The sequence below is a fragment of the Kogia breviceps genome, chromosome 4, assembly GCF_026419965.1.
Source record: "Kogia breviceps isolate mKogBre1 chromosome 4, mKogBre1 haplotype 1, whole genome shotgun sequence".
Classification (NCBI taxonomy): domain Eukaryota; kingdom Metazoa; phylum Chordata; class Mammalia; order Artiodactyla; family Physeteridae; genus Kogia; species Kogia breviceps.
In genome coordinates, this window is record NC_081313.1 from 33319847 (window position 1) to 33339477 (window position 19631).

The 19631-nt window shown below is 36.4% G+C and overlaps 1 protein-coding gene across 7 annotated transcripts in view; it reads right to left on the bottom strand.

Annotated features, from left to right (window-relative positions):
- PRKAA1 (protein kinase AMP-activated catalytic subunit alpha 1) overlaps window positions 1-19631 on the bottom strand; it is a 47604-nt gene that overhangs the window by 11126 nt on the left and 16847 nt on the right. For 5 of the 7 annotated variants that reach the window (XM_067030916.1, XM_059063456.2, XM_059063458.2 and 2 more), the window contains 4 exons: window positions 8578-8719; window positions 6795-6888; window positions 2623-2767; window positions 1202-1289 (listed from right to left, as the gene is read on the bottom strand). In XM_067030916.1, the coding sequence (XP_066887017.1) occupies window positions 1202-1289; window positions 2623-2767; window positions 6795-6888; window positions 8578-8719 (469 nt within the window). The remainder of the gene's footprint in view (window positions 1-1201; window positions 1290-2622; window positions 2768-6794; window positions 6889-8577; window positions 8720-19631) is intronic. The other 2 variants (XM_067030919.1, XM_067030918.1) reach the window with 1 other exon arrangement.

Consider the following 19631-nt stretch of genomic DNA (forward strand, 5'->3'; position numbering starts at 1 on the left):
GGAAAGGATTTCTCTAAATTGGTCAAATAAATTATTGAAATGATCAATATATACTATTTTGAAAGTAAAAGTTTCCATATATCTAGACCTCACAGAAAGACCTTATCCAAACTGGGAAAATTAGACTTCAGTAATGGCCCATTACATATATGCACAATTACATTTCTTTTTGTTTATTTAATTAACACTGCCCCCAGTATCCAGGTCCTAAATTGTTTTCTTCCCAAAATAATTAGACAACCCACATGAAATAATAATTTAAACATTAAGTTAATATAAAAAGGTAGTTATGAATCTTGATAAATCTAAAATTAGATATTTCTGCCTTACTCATAACCATGCCTTAACACAAATATAATTTCTCTGAGCAGTCTAAGCAAGCAAGCTCATGAAAACAGAAAGAAAATACTACTCGATTTCTGCATTCTAAATTAATCAGGATGTAAGACATTCAAACAAAGAAACATGGTTTGAATGAAAAGCTAGTAAAAGTTAATTATAAAAACTAGTAAAGAAACTTTAGTTTCTTTGTTTTCAACTTCAGTAGTATAGTGGAGAACAGCTACTCGTCAAAAAATTAAATTTTCCTGTCATCTAAACTATCCGAAAAGCTGCCCTATACTAAGATCCTCATGTTCTCAATGCTGGTGGGTAGTAAACTGAGAGATTAGAATTCTTAAAAGAGTTCAGCCTCGAGAAGATTTAAAGAATGAAAATTAAATAAAATCTGAGGACTTTATCAATACTTCAGTCCAATTCCCCAAGGCACCTTATCATAAAAGCTAAAGCTAATTTGAAAAATTAAAGCTACACATTATACTTTTAATTGTTCATCTAAGCAGATAGTACACTATTTCTTACTACTAGATATTTCTGTATTATTCAAGTTTTTAATGTCTCACCTTTAAAACTTGCTAGTTTTAAACCTTCAGTTTCTTCCACCAGGGGAAAAAAACGAAAGTACTCTCATCTAACTAATATAATTTTGACTTGCAAACCAATATCCTCCTCGATAAATGGAGTCCTTAATCCTTGTTCACTTATAATGTTTTATTCTTAAAATAGAATGCCTTCTGGATAAGAAAAGGATAAGCTTTAAATTCCTTTCACTAGAATTGAATATTACACTATAGACTAACAAAGTCTAGGAAAAGAAGACCATTACAAATATATTGGGCGGGGAGGAGGTGGCAAACACTACCTTCCTGAAATTACTTCTGGTGCAGCATAGTTGGGTGAGCCACAACTTGTTCTTAAAAATTCACCATCTGACATCATGTTTGAAAGACCTGAAAGTGCACAAAATCCACTGCTCAAGATTTCCCCAAAACAAAAATAAAAACAAAACTCCATTAAACAATAAAATTGAGTTTGCATTAAGGTGATAAATCATCATTTTGTTCTTTGCTTCAACAGAATCCTATAGTCTTTATTGTTCCCAAATATTTTGCCTTTATGCCATAAAATCTGTAATCTGTTTCAACATATAAAGTTAGTGCATTGTTGGAGTTTAATGAGTACATATTAAGCTATTGGTTATTTTGCTTAATAGAATAAACTGGGCATGTTTAAGTTTTATTAATATAGAAATTACTAGAAAAAAATGTAGAACAGATTAAAATTCAAAGTTTCTATTAAACTCCATTCTGATTCTTTAAAAAAAATAATAATAATTTTTAATATCAAAGTTCCTTCATAGTTCTACTACAAAAAGAAAACTCGGGAATTCCCTGGTGGTCCAGTGGTTAGGACTCGATGCTTTCACTGCTGTGGCCCGGGTTCAATCCCTGGCGGGGGAACTAAGATCCCACAAGCTGCGCAGTGCGGCCAAAAAGAAAAAAGAAAGAAAACTCTGCCTCCTCAAAAATACAATGTATAAAAAATAATGACAACTAAAGAATAAGAAAGTCAAATAATTTAGTCAGTTACAAAAAAACCCAGTAGCTCAGAGCTGTTGGGCACTATTTAGTGAATCTCTATAGATTAAAATATATAAACATATACAAAACTTAAGAAAATATAAGTATCTCCTCTGATTTGAAATGAAACTGAAAAAAGAGACTTGTAGATATTCATTTTTATCTTAGGTTTAATAATGTCAATGGCAATTTATATAAGAAATAAAGGAAAAATAAATTTATTAAATTTTCCTCAAGCTGAAACTATGCTTTTCTATTTAAAATATTTTACCTTCTTTTTTAAAAAATAATTTTGTTCATATGGTTTGCCTCCTGGCTTTCAAAGTTTGAATAACTCCAGCCCAGTCTCTTTCCTCTGGCTCCATACTTGATCAGAAGAACACACTGGAAACAGCGTGTTCTATTGATAACACTATTTAGCAAATAGTTAAATAATGGTCCTTCACAAATCATGGTCTCTTTTCAAGTGATGTCGCTAATGCTGCCAATTTAAATTGTTTGCTTATGTCATAAAAGTCAATTTTAAAGACATAAAGCTAAGAGAATTCCTTAATTTTACTCTTTTTTGTAGCTCATAGACAAATGGTGAGGATATGCTACTTTGGGATACTCAGTCTATTATATAAAAGCAAAAGTTATCTGAAGAATCCTACTGATGTTTGTTAAACATAATGAATATATGAAACTATAAAAATCTCCTTACCAAAATCAGCAATCTTTGCATTCATGTGTGCATCAAGCAGGACATTTTCAGGTTTCAAATCTCTGTGGACCACCATATGCCTGTGACAATAATCCACACCAGAAAGGATTTGTTGGAACAGACGCCGACTTTCTTTTTCATCCAGCTAAGAAAAGTTGAGAGGCAACTTAAACGTGTGTCTTTCAAACGAAATTATTCTACCTATAATTTTCCAACCTATAAGACTGTGAAAATGCAAGAAATCTTCCAAATGAACCACACTCATGAGATACTTTTGAAACGTGGAGATGTAGGCAGCATAAAATGGAAATGCTAAGAGGACCTTAGAACCCAAATCAGTAACTCAACTTCCTAATACTATCACTCTCTTGACTACACTCTAATAACTAGCTTTCGCCTAATCTCATGCACTATTTCAAATAATTTCAATTTCTACCTGAAAGTAGGCATGTTTTCTCCTGTAAATTACAAATATTTAATCCTTGATTCCCTTAACAAATATTTATTGAATACCTTCAATGTGCCATGCACAGTTTTAGACACTCAAGATACAGCAATGAATTTTAAAAAGGCCCTAATCTAGTTAAAGAAAATAGACAATTAACATATAAATATCAATATAAGGAGTAAGAGTGTTTTGAAGAAAAACAAAGCAGGATAAGGACACAAAGAGTTATGCTGGGGTGGGGAATATTGTTGTGGACTATATGAGAAAGTAATATTTAAACAGTGTTAATGAATTAGCAAGCAACCATGTTATCATATCTCCTGAAATAAAAGATGTTTTAACAAAAGAAAAACCTTAATTCATTTGTTTTATAAAATATAACGGCATTTATCTTTACTCTGCTTACTGAAAAAATTACATCTTATAATGTAATTACATTTTAAAAAATATTCTTTAAAAACTTCTCTGTCTATTTATCCATCTCTTCTTATTTTATGATTTTTTTTTTCCATTAGTGAAAACTATTACTTGGGTATGCCTGCTCCCAAGAGGTCATATTTAATAAATAAGCTATTAATTCTCTAGGCAAAGGACTCTAACATGCAATTCTCTAACACAGGTCACAAATTAGCATTCTAAAACCAGGTTCCTACACCTTAAATGGTATGGATAATCTGGAATATGAACCAGTAATTTCTTTTGAAAGCAAAACTAAAACTATCAAAGCACTCAGAGATACCCTTCCTCTAGAGAAAGTAATAATGCATTAGCAATCTAATACCTTTATTTCTAGAATATAGGTTCATTTTTTAATACGACTTCATATCAAATACACTAAACGAAAAAAAGAATGTGTTCTAAATGTGAAAGAGAAGAACATTTAATTGATTAAGCAAAATACAAGAGGTAAAATAACTAGATAGGCTACAAAAATGAAAATTATACTCTATTAATAATAAATAGAGTACAAAGGATCAAGGATGGGGAGGCTACAAAGAAAGATTAGAAAAGTCAAAGCATATTTCCATTTAAGCATGGCAGATGGAACCTTTTGTCTCCACTCCTTGAAACATCACTAAGATGACAGCATATAAAGACAAAGGAGCAAGAGGAGAGACAGCAGTAATCAAGAGGAGTCACTAAGCTAAAAAGTAAATGAACAGTGATAAAGACTTGGCCAACCAGAGAAAGCTGAAATCTAATAAGCCTTTAGGGGTGGAAATCAATGATAAACTCATCTGCACACAGACTCCTGGAAGGGCTTAGATATAGGAAGTGTTGGGAATTTCTGAAGGTAGAAGTGAGAAATGGACTGAAAACAGGACAACTGATGGAAGAAAGAAGTTTTAAGCTCACCCTTACTGGAGAATAAGACCCACGATTTACTCTTTAATAAGGCTGAACCAGCTCTGTTCTCAAGGACACCAGAATAGGAATGAGGCACCAGAAGGAAAACATGGGGAGAAAATGAAAGTCAACATACTAACCAGTGAGGCTGGTGGGCCTTTCCCCATTTAGCTCGCAGAGCACTGGCAGCTAAGCTAACACGCTCAAGGAAACTGGAAGGTTTCTTCTGGAGCAACTTTCTGATCCAAGGAAAAATATTTGTAATTGTTAACATTTGGTGTTTCCTAGTAAAACAAACAGGTCCGTACCTATTCAACCTATGGGAAGGCCCACCAATTAATAAGTTCCATCCTCATGAGCTTGGCATTTAGAATCTCACTCTCAAATATGAGTGGACAACCCAGAATCACCAGGTATCTGAGCAAGGGTCATGCACAAAAGACAAAGACCAGTAAAATGAATAGAAAAAACAAGTAGGGAGCAGGGAGCAGAGAAGGTACAGAAGCAATCCAGGGAAGAGAAGAAGAAAAAATTTTTAAACTAATTGTCATCCTCAGACAGATACATTTATTATCTCAGTGGAACAACAACAAAAAAAATAGGCTATTTAAAGAAAGACAACTTCAGAAAACAAGAAAGAAAGAAAAAATGACATCTGGAATTTTAATATGCAACAGATAAAACTGAGGAAAATTCCCATAAAGTAAAGCAAAATGATCAAGACATGAAAAACAAAAGATAAGAAAGGAAGATACCAATTCAATTTGTGTCTGTTTCCATTTTTCTAGGCAGAATATTTGTGCAGGATTGCGGCAGGGAGTGGGGAGTGAAAAGACAAGTGGAATACCTGAAATTGAAATGAACCATGTAAAGAAATGGTAAAATCAAAATTAATTTGGTTAATGATTTTGATTTTGATGAAAGTAAAGAGATACGCTACATAGAACAAATGAGTGAATGATATAAAGAATGTTAGATTGGGAGGGGAAAAAATTGGCTTCTCAGTGCTTGATGTGGCTCTTCCAGAAAGAGGTTTTTGCATACCACATACCCTGGGTGTAAGAAAAAGTATGCGCGGGGGCAGTGTTCAGCTTTTGTATCAGTAACTTAAGACACTGTTCAAAATGTCTTCTAAAGTTCCTTCCAGGGCTTCCGCGGTGGCGCAGTGGTTGAGAATCCGCCTGCCGAAGCAGGGGACACGGGTTCGTGCCCCGGTCCAGGAAGATCCCACATGCCGCGGAGCGGCTGGGCCCGTGAGCCATGGCCGCTGAGCCTGCGTGTCCGGAGCCTGTGCTCCGCAACGGGAGAGGCCACAACAGTGAGAGGCCCGCGTACCGCAAAAAAAAAGTTCCTTCCAACTCTAAATTCTTTAAGTCTAATTCTTACCTCCTTCATGGAGCCTGTTCTTACTATTCTAGGTACAACAGATTTCTGAAACCAAAAACTGAATGCAATTTAAATGTGACTAGGGTTGACTAGCAAGGCCTAGATCTTTAAGTATTTAATAATATATTTTTTAAGGATTACATACTTAATTTAAGATATATATTAAAAGTATCTGTATGCCCCAGAAGCAAAGTCTGAAGATCGTGAGTTCTGGAGTCTCCATCCAATTCTGTCATTAATAAATTATGTGACCTTGAGCATATATATAAACTGTGAGTCTCAGACTTCCCTGGTGGTCCAGTGGTTAAGACTCTGCGCTTCCAATGCAGGGGGCACAGGTTCGATCCCTGATCAGGGAACTAAGATCCCACATGCCGCAGTGTGACCAAAATATAAAAAGTAGATAAATAAAAATAAATAAACTGTGAGGGACTTCCCTGGTGGAGCAGTGGTTAAGAATCTACCTGCCAATGCAGGGGACATGGGTACGATCCCTGGTCCGGAAAGATCCCACATGCCACGGAGCAACTAAGCCCGTGCACCACAACTACTGAGCCTGCACTCTAGAGCCCATGAGCCACAACTACTGAGCCCGTGTGTCACAACTACAGAAGCCCATGCACCTAGAACCCATGCTCCGCAACAAGAGGAGCCACCGCAATGAGAAGCCCATGTGCCGCAACTAGAGAAAGCCCATGCACAGCAATGAAGACCCAATGCAGCCAAAAGTAAATTAATTAATTTAATTAATTTTTAAAAAATAACTAAATAAACTGTGAGTCTTGGTTTCCATATCTGTGTAAGTAGGCTAAGGAGATAATCTTTAAGATGCTTCTTAGCTCTAAATAGTCTATGATTCTAGGCAAATACATGACTAAGGGAGCTGGTAATCAAATAGACCTCTTAACAGAATTCCTTTCTGATATTTTGATGCTAGTAAGGGATCAGGGGAATTACAAAATATATACAGGATTAAATCAGAACTGCTTACCCTTCCGTTTTTACAGATATAATCAAATAGCTCGCCTCCTGAGACATATTCCATCACCATGAAAATATCAGATGGTGTACTGATGACCTGGTACCTGGTGAGAGAAAACATTATCTACCAGTATTAAAACATGTATATTCATTCATTCAATAAATGTTTACTAAGCACCTATAATACACCAGGCACTGTGCTAGACGCTGGGAAAACTGCAGGGAACAAAACAAATTCTCTGCTCTCATGGAGTTTATTTTCCAGAAGCGAAGAAACAGATACAAAATTGAAAACAGTATCTCAGGTGGTGGAACATGCTATGAAGAGAATCAAAGCAAAACTAAGGGAAATCTTTCATACAGGGTATTCAAGGAAGGCCTCTCTGATAAAGTAACATTTAAGCAGAGCCTAACGGAAATCAGAGAACAAACTATGCCATTATCTAGGAAGAAGATGAACCAGGCAGAGGGAACAGCAAGTGCAAAGGCCCCCGGGGGAAACCTGCCTGGCGCATTTGAGCAATGGTAGGAAGGCTAGAGTAGAGTGAGCTGGGAGAGAGAAACAGGATGTGGGGTCAAAGAGGTAACTGGACAGCAGAGGACACAGAACCTTAGAAGCCATGATGAGGCTTTGGCTTTTACTCTATGGGAGAAAGAAAGCTATTGAAGGTTTTAAGCAAAGCAGTCACATGATCTGGCCAAGTAAAAGGGTAACTTTAATCGATGGCAGCAATGTGAAGAACTGACTGGGCAGTAGGGTGGAAGCAGGTGGCTACTGCAGAAGTCCATGAGAAAGATGAAGGGGGCCCACACTGGGTTGACGATAATGAAGGAACTAGAATGAGATCTTAGTTTTTGAAGGAAGAGATGGAATGGAGCTTGGGAAGTGAGAGAAATAGGAAAGTTAAGGATAGTTCCTAAGTTTCTGCCCTGAGGAACTGATATTAACTGAGATGGTGAAAAGACCAGGAAGACCAGGCATGGGAGGGTAATACAGGGTTCAGTTTGGGCCATATCGAGTTTCACATGCCTCATGGTCACCCAAGTGGAGATGTAAAATAGGCAGTGTGCATATTCAGTGAACAGGTTTCAAAGCAGGAGATGTATATTAAGGGCTGTCTGTCAGCATAAGGATGGTATTTAAAACCAGGGCACCTCAACAAATGAGAAGAGGTGAGAGTGAAACAAATTTTGAGTCACCAGTTCAATACAAACGCCTAAATGGTTTTAATTTATAGCCTGCATAATAAAGCTGAGTGTTAAATAAGTTAACTGTAGATCCTACAACTGTCAGCTGTAAAACAACGGTAATATTACTGCCTTTTGAAATTTGGATTCCTGAAATTCTATTATTTGGATTTGGATTTGGATTCCTGAAAATCTATTATTTGTTACTTGTTTTATCAGATATAAGCAGTGTGGGGGACTGGAGATCCTACTTTATTGTCTCTAGTGAGGCAAGCTGATATCATGTGGAAATTTGGAGGGCAGGAGTTTTTACTAGCAAATCATTGTTGGTTCTATAGCAATAGGGGCGCTGAAAGTTATCTATCAGAAGGGCATCAGTCCCGAAAATGAGAAAGATAACATCTGATCATCACAAGGGCAAAACGTGAACTTAGGCTTAAGTGACCATGAATGGGGTTAGATAAATACAGGAACAGGAAGAAATTTGAAAACCCTCAGGAACAGACCAAAGCAATGTCACTCATCTTTCTAACTTGTCAGATTAAGAAGGTTAACAAAAATGATAAAAAAATGATATGACTATATTTAATATAGTCAGATCTTACAGTTTAATTATATGAGGATGCCTGAAAAGCTTGAGGTTCTGAATTTCTCTGCGGATTTTTCCTACTACATCAAGGCTTCGAATCTTCTGTCGATTGAGTATCTTCACAGCAACTTTATGCCCAGTCAATTCATGTTTGCCAACTGTAGGAGAAATAATTTTAATAAATTAGTGCCAGGTTTGATTAATAACATATTTAGAACTATTCTAAGAGTAGTAATCTTAGCATTCTCCAAAAGTACTTGAGCATTTCCAAGTTCCTTTTTTCTTTTTTAATTTTTAACTGGTGTATAGCTGCTTTACAATGTTGTGCTAGTTTCTGCTGTACATTAAAGTGAATCAGCTATAGGTATACATATATCCCCTGTTTTTTGCATTTCCTTCCCATTTAGGTCACCACAGAACATTGAGTACTATTCTCTGTGCTATACAGTAGGTTCTCATCAATTATCTATTTTAAACATAGTAGTGAATATATGTCAAGTTCCTTTCATTTCTGCCTGATTTACCCATAAACGTTTAGATGTTTAAAGCTGGAAGGCTAAGGGAGAGAGAAAGAAAGAAACTTCTTTTTGCTCTCTACCTTTTGGTACTTTTAAATTCTCTTAATTTACTTTTCATTTTTTAAACTATCATATATACAAATTGAACTTTTTTCTTATGGTGTGCAGTTCTATGGATTTTAAGACATGTAGAAATTGGTGTAATCACCATTATAATCAGATACAGAACAGCTGCATCATACAAAAACCACCCTCATGTTAGACACACTTTCTCTATAGTCTCTTGAACCTTTAAAATTTTGGTTCATGAGCATGTAGTTTCTGTTTTTAAAAATAAGAAAAAAAATTTAAGTGATTACCTTTCAACTTTGAATGCTGTACCCAGATAATCATGGTTATAATAGAATTTAGACATTTTTTAAAAGAGACAAAGCCTCCAAAAATTTAGCTTCTAAACACGCTTTCTTAAGGACCTAGTGGAGAATTAATATTCCATCAAAATCAGGAAAGAAACCAAGATGGTAAGAGGGCAGACAGCAGAAGCAAGAAGAACTACAATTCTGCAGCCTGTGGAAGGAAAACCACATTCACAGAAAGACAGACGAAATGAAAAGGCAGAGGGCTATGTACAAGATGAAAGAACAAGATAAAACCCCAGAGAAACAATAAAGTGGAGACAGACAACTTTCCAGAAAAAGAATTCAAAATAATGATAGTGAAGATGATCCAAGACCTTGGAAAAAGACTGGAGGCAAAGATCGAGAAGATGCAAGAAATGTTTAACAAAGACGTAGAAGAATTAAAGAACAAACACCTAGAAGAATTAAAGAACAAAGAAAATGTATTGTATTGATGAACAATACAATAACAAATGAAAAATACACTAGAAGGAATCAATAGCAGAATAACTGAGGCAGAAGAATGGATAAATGACCTGGAAGACAAAATGGTAGAATTCACTGCCAACGAACAGAATACAGAAAAAAGAATGAAAAGAAATGAAGACAGCCAAAGAGACCTCTGGGACAACATTAAACACAACAACATTCGCATTACAGAGGTCCCAGAAGGAGAAGAAATAGAGAAAGGACCCGAGAAAATATTTGAAGAAATTATAGTCAAAAACTTCCCTAACATAGAAAACGAAATAGCCACCCAACTCCAGGAAGCGCAGAGAGTCCCAGGTAGGATAAACTGAAGGAGAAACACACTGAGACAAACAGTAATCAAATTGACAAAAATTAGACAAAGAAAAATTATTGAAAGCAACAAGGGAAAAACGACAAATAACATACAAGGGAACTACCATAAGGTCAACAGCTGATTTCTCAGCAGAAACTCTACAAGCCAGAAGCGAGTGGCATGATATATTTAAACTGATGAAAGCAAAGAACCTACAACCAACATTACTCTACACCACAAGGATCTCATTCAGATTCAACAGAGCAATCAAAAGCTTTACAGACAAGCAAAAGCTAACAGAATTTAGCACCACCAAACCAGCTCTACAACAAATGCTAAAGGAACTTCTCTAAGTGAGAAACACAAGAGAAGAAAAGGACCTACAAAAACAAACCTATAACAATTAAGAAAATGGTAATGGGAACATACATATCGATAATTACCTTAAACATGAATGGAATAAATGCTCCAACCAAAAGACACAGGCTCACTGAATGGATACAAAAATAAGACCCATGGCTTCCCTGGTGGCGCAGTGGTTAAGAATCCACCTGCCAACGCAGGGGACACGGGTTCAAGCCCTGGTCCAAGAAGATCCCACATGCCACAGAGCAACTAAGCTCGTGAGCCACAACTACTGAGCCTGCGCTCTAGAGGCCAAGTGTCACAACTACTGAAGCCTGTGTGCCTAGAGCCCGTGTTCTGCAACAAGAGAAGTCACCGCAATGAGAAAACCATGCACAGCAAAGAACAATAGCTCCCACTCGCCACAACTAGAGAAAGCCTGCGCGCAGCAACAAAGACCCAATACAGCCAAAAATAAATAAATTAAATAAATAAATTTTTAAAACAAAAAAAAACAAGACCCATATATATGCTGTCTACAAGAGACCCACTTCAAACCTAGGGACACATAGAGACTGAAAGTGAGGGGATGGAAAAACATATTCCATGCAAATGAAAATCAAAAGAAAGCTGGAGTAGCAATACTCATATGAGATAAAATAGACTTTAAAATAAAGAATGTTACAAGAGACAAGGAACAACACTACATAATGATCAAGGGATCAATCCAAGAAGAAGATATAACAATTATACATATATATGCACCCAACATAGGAACACCTCAAAAAATAAGGCAACTGCTAACAGCTATAAAACAGGAAATTGACAGTAAAACAGTAATAGAAGGGGATTTTAACACCTCACTTGCACCAATGGACAGATCATCCAGACAAAAAACTAATAAGGAAACACAAGCTTTAAATGACAGAATAGACCAGATAGATTTAATTGATATTTAGGACATTCCATCGAAAAACAGAAGATTACACTTTCTTCTCAAGTGCACAGACAACATTCTCCAGGATAGATCACATCTTGGGTCAGTAATCAAGCCTTGGTAAATTTAAGAAAACTGAAATCATATCAAGCTTCTTTTCTGACCACAACACTATGAGATTAGAAATCAATTACAGGGATAAAAACATAAAAAACACCAACACATGGAGGCTAAACAATACGTTACTAAATAACCAAGAGATCACTGAAGAAATCAAAGAGGAAATCAGAAAATACCTACAGACAAATTGCAATGAAAACACGATGATCCAAAACCTATGGGATGCAGCAAAAGCAGTTCTAACAGGGAAGTTTATAGTTTATAGCAATACAAGCCTACCTCAAGAAACAAGAAAAATCTCAAATAAACCATCTAACCTTACATCTAAAGGAACTAAAGAAAGAAGAACAAACAAAACCCAAAGTTAGTAGAAGGGAAGAAATCATAAAGATCAGAGCAGAAATAAGTGAAACAGAAAGAAAGCAATAGCAATCAATAAAATTAAAAGCTGGTTCTTTGAGAAGATAAACAAAATTGATTAACCTTTACCCAGACTCGTCAAGAAAAAGAGGGAGAGGACTCAAATCAATAAAATTAGAAATGAAAAAGGAGAAGTTACAACAGACACTGCAGAAATACAAAGCATCATAAGAGACTACTAAAAGCAACTCTGTGCCAATAAAATAGACAACCTGGATGAAATGGACAAATTCTTAGAAAGGTATAACCTTCCAAGACTGAACCAGGGAGAAATAGAAAATATGAACAGACCAATCACAAGTAATGAAATTGAAACTGTGGTTAAAAATATTCCAACAAACAAAAGTCCAGGACCAGATGGCTTCACAGGTGAATTCTATCCAACATTTAGAAAAGAGCTAACACCCATCCTTCTCAAACTCTTCCAAAACTTTGCAGAGGAAGGAACACTCCCAAAGTCCTTCTCTGAGGCCACCATCACCATGATACCAAAAGCAGACAAAGATAATACAAAAAGAGAAAATTACAGACCAATATCACTGATGAACATAGATGCAAAAATCTTCAACAAAATACTAGCAAACAGAAGCCAACAGTACATTAAAAGGATCATACACCATGATCAAGTGGGATTTATCCCAGGGATGCAAGGATTCTTCAATATATGCAAATCAATCAATGTGATACACCATATTAACAGATTGAAGGAGAAGAACCATATGATCATCTCAATAGATGCAGAAAAAGATTTTGACAAAATTCAACACCATTTAGGATAAAAACTCTCCAGAAAGTGGTCATAGAGGGAACCTACCTCAACATAATAAAGGCCATATACGACAAACCCACAGCAAACATCATTCTCAATGGTGAAAAACTGAAAGCATTTCCTCTAAGATCAGGAACACAAGTATGTCCACTCTCACCACTATTATTCAACATAGTTTTGGAAGTCCTAGCCACGGCAATCAGAGTCGAAAAAGAAATAAAAGGAATACAAATTGGAAAAGAAGTAAAACTGTCACTGTTTGCAGACGACATAATACTATACATAAAGAATCCTAAAGACTCTACCAGAAAACTATTAGAGCTAATGTATGAATTTGGTAAAGCAGCAGGATACAAAATTAATGCACAGAAATCTCTTACATTCCTGTACACTAACAATGAAAGATCAGAAAGAGAAATTAAGGAAACACTCCCATTCACCATTTCAACAAAAAGAATAAAATACCTAGGAATAAACCTACCTAAGGAGACAAAAAACCTGTATGCAGAAAACTGTAAGACACTGATGAAAAAAATCAAAGACAACACAAACAGATGGAGAGATATACCATATTCTTGGACTGGAAGAATCAATATTGTGAAAATGACTATACTACCCAAAGCAATCTACAGATTCAATTCAATCCTATCAAATTACCAGTGGCATTTTTCACAGAACTAGAACAAGAAATCTTAAAATTTGTATGGAGACACAAAAGACCCCAAATAGCCAAAGCAATCTTGAGAAAGAAAAATGGAGCTGGAGCAATCAGACACCCTGACTTCAGACTATACTACAAAGCTACAGTAATCAAGACAATATGGTACTGGCACAAAAACAGAAATACAGATCAATGGAACAGGATAGAAAGCCCAGAGATAAACTCATGCACCTATGGCCAACTAATCTATGACAAAGGAGGCAAGGATATACAATGGAGAAAAGACAGTCTCTTCAATAAGTGGTGCTGGGAAAACTGGACAGCTACATGTAAAAGAATGAAATTAAAACACTCCCTAACACCATACACAAAAATAAACTCAAAATGGATTAGGGACCTAAATGTAAGACCGGATGCTATAAAACTACTGGAGGACAACATAGGAAAAACACTCTTTGACATAAATCACAGCAAGATCTTTTTTGATCCACCTCCTAGAGTAATGGAAATAAAAACAAAAATAAACAAATGGGACCTAATGAAACTTAAAAGCTTTGCAAAGCAAAGGAAACTACAGACGATGAAGAGACAACCCTCAGAATGGGAGAAAATAGTTGCAAACAAATCAACAGACAAAGGATTAATCTCCAAAATATATAAACAGCTCATGCAGCTCAATATTAAAAAAACAAATAATCCAATCTAAAAATGGGCAGAAGGGACTTCCCTGGTGGCGCAGTAGTTAAGAATTCACCTGTCAATGCAGGGGACACAGGTTCAAGCCCTGGTCCGGGAAGATCCCACATGCCACGGAGCAACTAAGCCCATGCGCCACAACTACTGAGCCTGCACTCTAGAGCCAGCAAGCCACAAATACTGAAGCCTGCATGCCACAACTACTGAGCCCGTGTGCCACAAATACTGAAGCCCGCGTGCCTAGAGCCCATGCTTCACAACAAGGGAAGCCACCGCAATAAGAAGCCTGCACATTCCAGCGAAGAGTAGCCCCCCCACTCAACACAGTTAGAGAAAGCTCGCACGCAGAAACAAAGACCCAACACAGCCATAAATAAATAAATAAATAGGCAGAAGACCTAAATAGACATTTCTCCAAAGAAGACAAACAGATGGCCAAGAAGCACATGAAAAGCTGCTCAACATCACTAATTATTAGAGAAATGCAAATCAAAACTACAATGAGGTATCACCTCACACCACTTAGAATGGGCATCATCAGAAAGTCTACAAACAACAAATGCTAGAGAGGGTGTGGAGAAAAGGGAACCCTCTTGCACTCTTGGTGGGAATGTAAATTGATACACCCACTATGGAGAACAGTATGGAGGTTCCTTAAAAAACTAAAAATAGAATTACCATATGACCCAGGCAATCCCACTACTTGGCATATACCCAGAGAAAAACCATAATTCAAAAAGACACATGCACCCCAACGTTCATTGCAGCACTGTTTACAACAGCCAGGTCATGGAAGCAACCTAAATGCCCATCGACAGACGAATGGATAAAGAAGATGTGGTACATATATACAATGGAATATTACTCAGCCACAGAAAGGAACGAAATTGGGTCATTTGTAGAGACGTGGATGGATCTAGAGACTGCCTTACACAGTGAAGTAAGTCAGAAAGAGAAAAACAAATATCATATATTAACGGATATATGTGGAACCTAAAAAATGGTACAGATGAACCGGTTTGCAGGGCAGAAATTGAGACACAGATGTAGAGAACAAACGTATGGCCACTAAGAGGGGAAAGTGGTAAGGAGGAGGTGGTGTGATGAATTGGGAGACTGAGATTGACATGTATACACTAATATTTATAATATGGATAACAAATAAGAACCTGCTGTATACAAAATAAAATAAAATTCAAAAATTCAAAAAGAAAATTAAAAATAAAAAAATTTTTCTTTAAATAATAAATAAATAAAAAGAAACCAAGATGGTATTCAGTAAGAAGGGATCCAATATAGGAGAAAAAGAATAGAATCCCCAAAAAGGTAATGAAGCAAAGTCCTAGGTAACAGCTGTGTAGAAGGCTGGAAGGCAACAAATCCAGACAAAAATGTTGCAGAGGATCTTGGATGGTTATTTCTAGGGAGAAAAAAGAATAGACAGATAAATTATCTGACAGGTTTGAAAGTACAGAATGTTACATTGAGAAAGATCTTACAAAGTCATTTGAAGATGTGGAGAATTTAGCCTTAGGTTACAAGAAAACTAAGCAAATGAAAAAATGAGGTAAATTAATAACTCCAGGAAAAATGAAAAGTTCTATAAGTAAATATACTCATAGTATTGGCTTAGCAGATAGTTTTTACACAGTCACAATTATGAAAACACCAAATATGGATTTTTTTTAAAGTATGACATAATTATATTAGGAGAATGAGGGTGTAGAGGAAAAGGTACAAAAGAACTAAAATCTTTGACCTGGAGGTTATTATGCTTAGTGAAGTACGTCAGACAGACAGTCTCCTCAGCAAGTGGTGTTGGGAAAGCCAGACAGCCTCATGTAAATCAATGAAGTTCGAACACACCATATACAAAAGTAAACTCTAAATAGCTTAAAGACTTAAATATAAGACATAATACCATAAAACTCCCTAGCAGAGAACATAGGCAAAATATTCTTTGACATAAATCATAGCAATATTTTCCTAGATCAGCCCAAGGCAAAAGAAATAAAAGCAAAAATAAACAAATGGGACCTAATCAAACTTATACACTTTTGCACAGCAAAGGAAACCATAAACAAAACAAAATACAACCTATGCACTGGGAGAAAATATCTGCAAATGATGAGACCAATAAGGGCTTAATTTCCTTCCAAAATATACAAACAGCTCTCTGAATATCAAAAATATAAACAAGCCAATCAAACAATGGCAGAAGACCTAAATAGAAATTTCTCCAAAGAAGACACAGATGGCCAATAGGCACATGAAAAGATGTTCAACATCTCTAATTATTAGAGTAATGTAAATCAAAACTGCAATGAGGTATCACCTCATACCGGTCAGAATGGCCATCATCAAAACATCTACAAATAATAAATGCAGGAGAGGGTGTGGAGAAAAGGGAACCCTCCTACACTGTTGGTGGGACTGTAGATCAGTGCAGCCACCATGGAAAACAGTAGGAGGGTCCTAAAACAACTAAAAATAGAACTACCATATCATCCAGCAATCCCACTCCTAGGCATATATCCAGAAAAGATGAAAACTCTAATTCAAAAAGATACGTGCAGACTTCCCTGGTGGCACAGTGGCTAAGAATACGCCTGTCAATGTAGGGGACACAGGTTCGAGCCCTGGGCCGGGAAGATCCCACATGCTGCAGAGCAGCTAAGCCCGTGCACCACAACTACTGAAGCCTGCACGCCTACAAACCATGCTCCGCAACAAAAGAAGTCACCGCAATGAGAAGCCTGTGCACCTCAATGAAGAGTAGCCCCCGCTTGCTGCAACTAGAGAAAGCCCACACACAGCAACAAAGACCCAATGCAGCCATAAATAAATAAATAAATTTATTTGTTTTTTAAAAAGCATTAAGAGTGCTTCCCTTGTGGCGCAGTGGTTGAGAGTCCGCCTGCCGATGCAGGGGACACGGGTTCGTGCCCCGTTCCAGGAAGATCCCACATGCCGCGGAGCGGCTGGGCCCGTGAGCCATGGCCGTTGAGCCTGCGCGTCCGGGGCCTGTGCTCCGCAACGGGAGAGGCCACAACAGTGAGAGGCCTGCGTACCGCAAAAAAAAAAAAAAAAAAAAAAAAAAGCATAAGAGGAGAAAGGCAAGTTCCTCCTAAGATGACATTGCTCCCAAAAGACCAGAAAAAAAATTTAAAAAAGAAAAGATACATGCACCCCAAAGTTCATAGCAGCACTATTTACAATAGCCAAGACATGGAAGCAAGCTAAGTGTCATCAACAGACAAATGGATAAAGAAGATGTGATACACACACACACACACACACAGAGGAATATTACTCAGTCATAAAATAAATGAAATAATGCCATTTGCAGCAGCATGGATGGACTTAGAGATTATCATATTGAATGAAGTCAGACAGAGAAAGACAAATATTATATGATATCACTTGTATGTGGAATCGAAAAAAAAGAATAATAATTAACTTTTTTACATAACAGAAACAGATGCACAGACATAGAAAACAAACTTATGGTTACCCAAGGGGAAAGGGTGGGAAGGGATAAATTAGGAGTATGGGATTAACAGATACCAGTATATATAAAATAGATAAACACAAGGATTTACTGTACAGCACAGGGAACTATACTCAATATCTTATAATAACTTACAATAGAAAAGAATCTGAAAAAGAACATAATATGTATATATATCCACAACACTTTGCTATATGCCTCAAACTAACACAGTATTGTAAATCAAATATACTTCAATAAAATTTTTTTAAATTTTTTAATAAAATAAAACTAGTGAATATAACAAAAAAGAAACAAACTCACAGATAAAGAGAACAAACCAGTGGTTTCCAGTGAGGAGAGGGAATTGGGTAAGGGCAAGATAGGGATAGGGGATAAAGAGGTACAAACTACTATGTATAAAATAAATAAGCTACAAGGATATGTTGTACAGCACAGGGAATATTACCAATATTTTATAATAACTATAAATGAAGTATAATATATAAAAATTTTGAATCACTATGTTGTACATTGGAAACTAATATAATACTGTAAATCAATTACCTCAATATAAAAATATACCTCAATATAAAAAAATAACTTAAGAAAGAACTAAAATCCTCATCAACCATAATAAGAATTTAACAAAAAGTCTTTCAACAAGAATTAAGATAACTTTTATGCATGCATTATCAATTAGAAATGTGGAAGTTTAAAAAAAAAACAGGGCTTCCCTGGTGGCACAGTGGTTAAGAATCCACCTGCCAATCCAGGGGACACGGGTTCAAGACCTCGTCCAGGAAGATCCCACATGCCATGGAGCAACTAAGCCCGTGCGCCACAACTACCGAGCCTGTGCTCTACTGCATGTGAGCCACTACTGAGCCCACATGCTACAACTACTGAAGCTTGCGCACCTAGAGCCCGTGCTCTGCAACAAGAGAAGCCACCGCACTGCAATGAAGAGTGGCCCCCGCTTGCCGCAACTAGAGAAAGCCCATGCGCAGCAATGAAGACCCAATGCAGCCAAAAATAAAATAAATTTTTTAAAAATAAAATTAAAAATATTTTTTTTTAATTTTAAAGATAAATACAAGAAGAAACAGCTAAGAGTTGAAAGTGGGGGTAGGAAATTCTGTTTTATAAATAGACCTCTTAGCACTATTTGACATTTTAAAATATACATGTATTATTTTCAAAAAAAATTTTTTTTTCAATTTTTAAATAAGTGATTTAGAGTTTTTGTTTTTCAGGAAGAAAATGTTCTCTTCTAAATTAAAACATAGTTTGTAAGACCAATATCAAAGAGCTTTCCCTGGCAATCTTCATAATTACCATCTGAAAATCAAGGGTAATGATAACAAGAAATCCCTTATGGGTTGAACTGTGTCTCCCCCCAAATTCATATGTTGAACTCCTAATCCCTAGTACCTCAGAATGTGATAGTATTTGGAAATAAAGCCTTTAAAGAGATGACTAAGTTAAAATGAAACAGGTGGAGTAGGTCCTGATCCAACCTGACAAGTGTGCCTTTAGGAGGAAATATGAATACACAGAGAAACAGCAGAGGTACACACAGGAAACCATGTGAGGACAGTGAGAGAAGGCAGCCATCTGCATGCTAAGGAGAGAGGCCTCAGAAGAAAACAAACCTTGATCTCAGACTTTTAGCCTCTAGACTGTGAGAAAATAAATTTCTGTTGTCAAAGCCATTCGGTCTGCAATATTTTTGTTATGGCAGCGCTGGCAGATTAATACAATATTTTTTACTATTTCCAAATTGAAAACTCAGCATTGATATTTTAAACTCCTTGTATTTAAAACATTATTTTAAACAAAGAATTTTTCTCATTATTCCAATCTCAATAGACTTTCCTGCTTGATCTGGGACTTGGGATGGAGCCGAGCCTGCCTATCCTTTAAAAAACC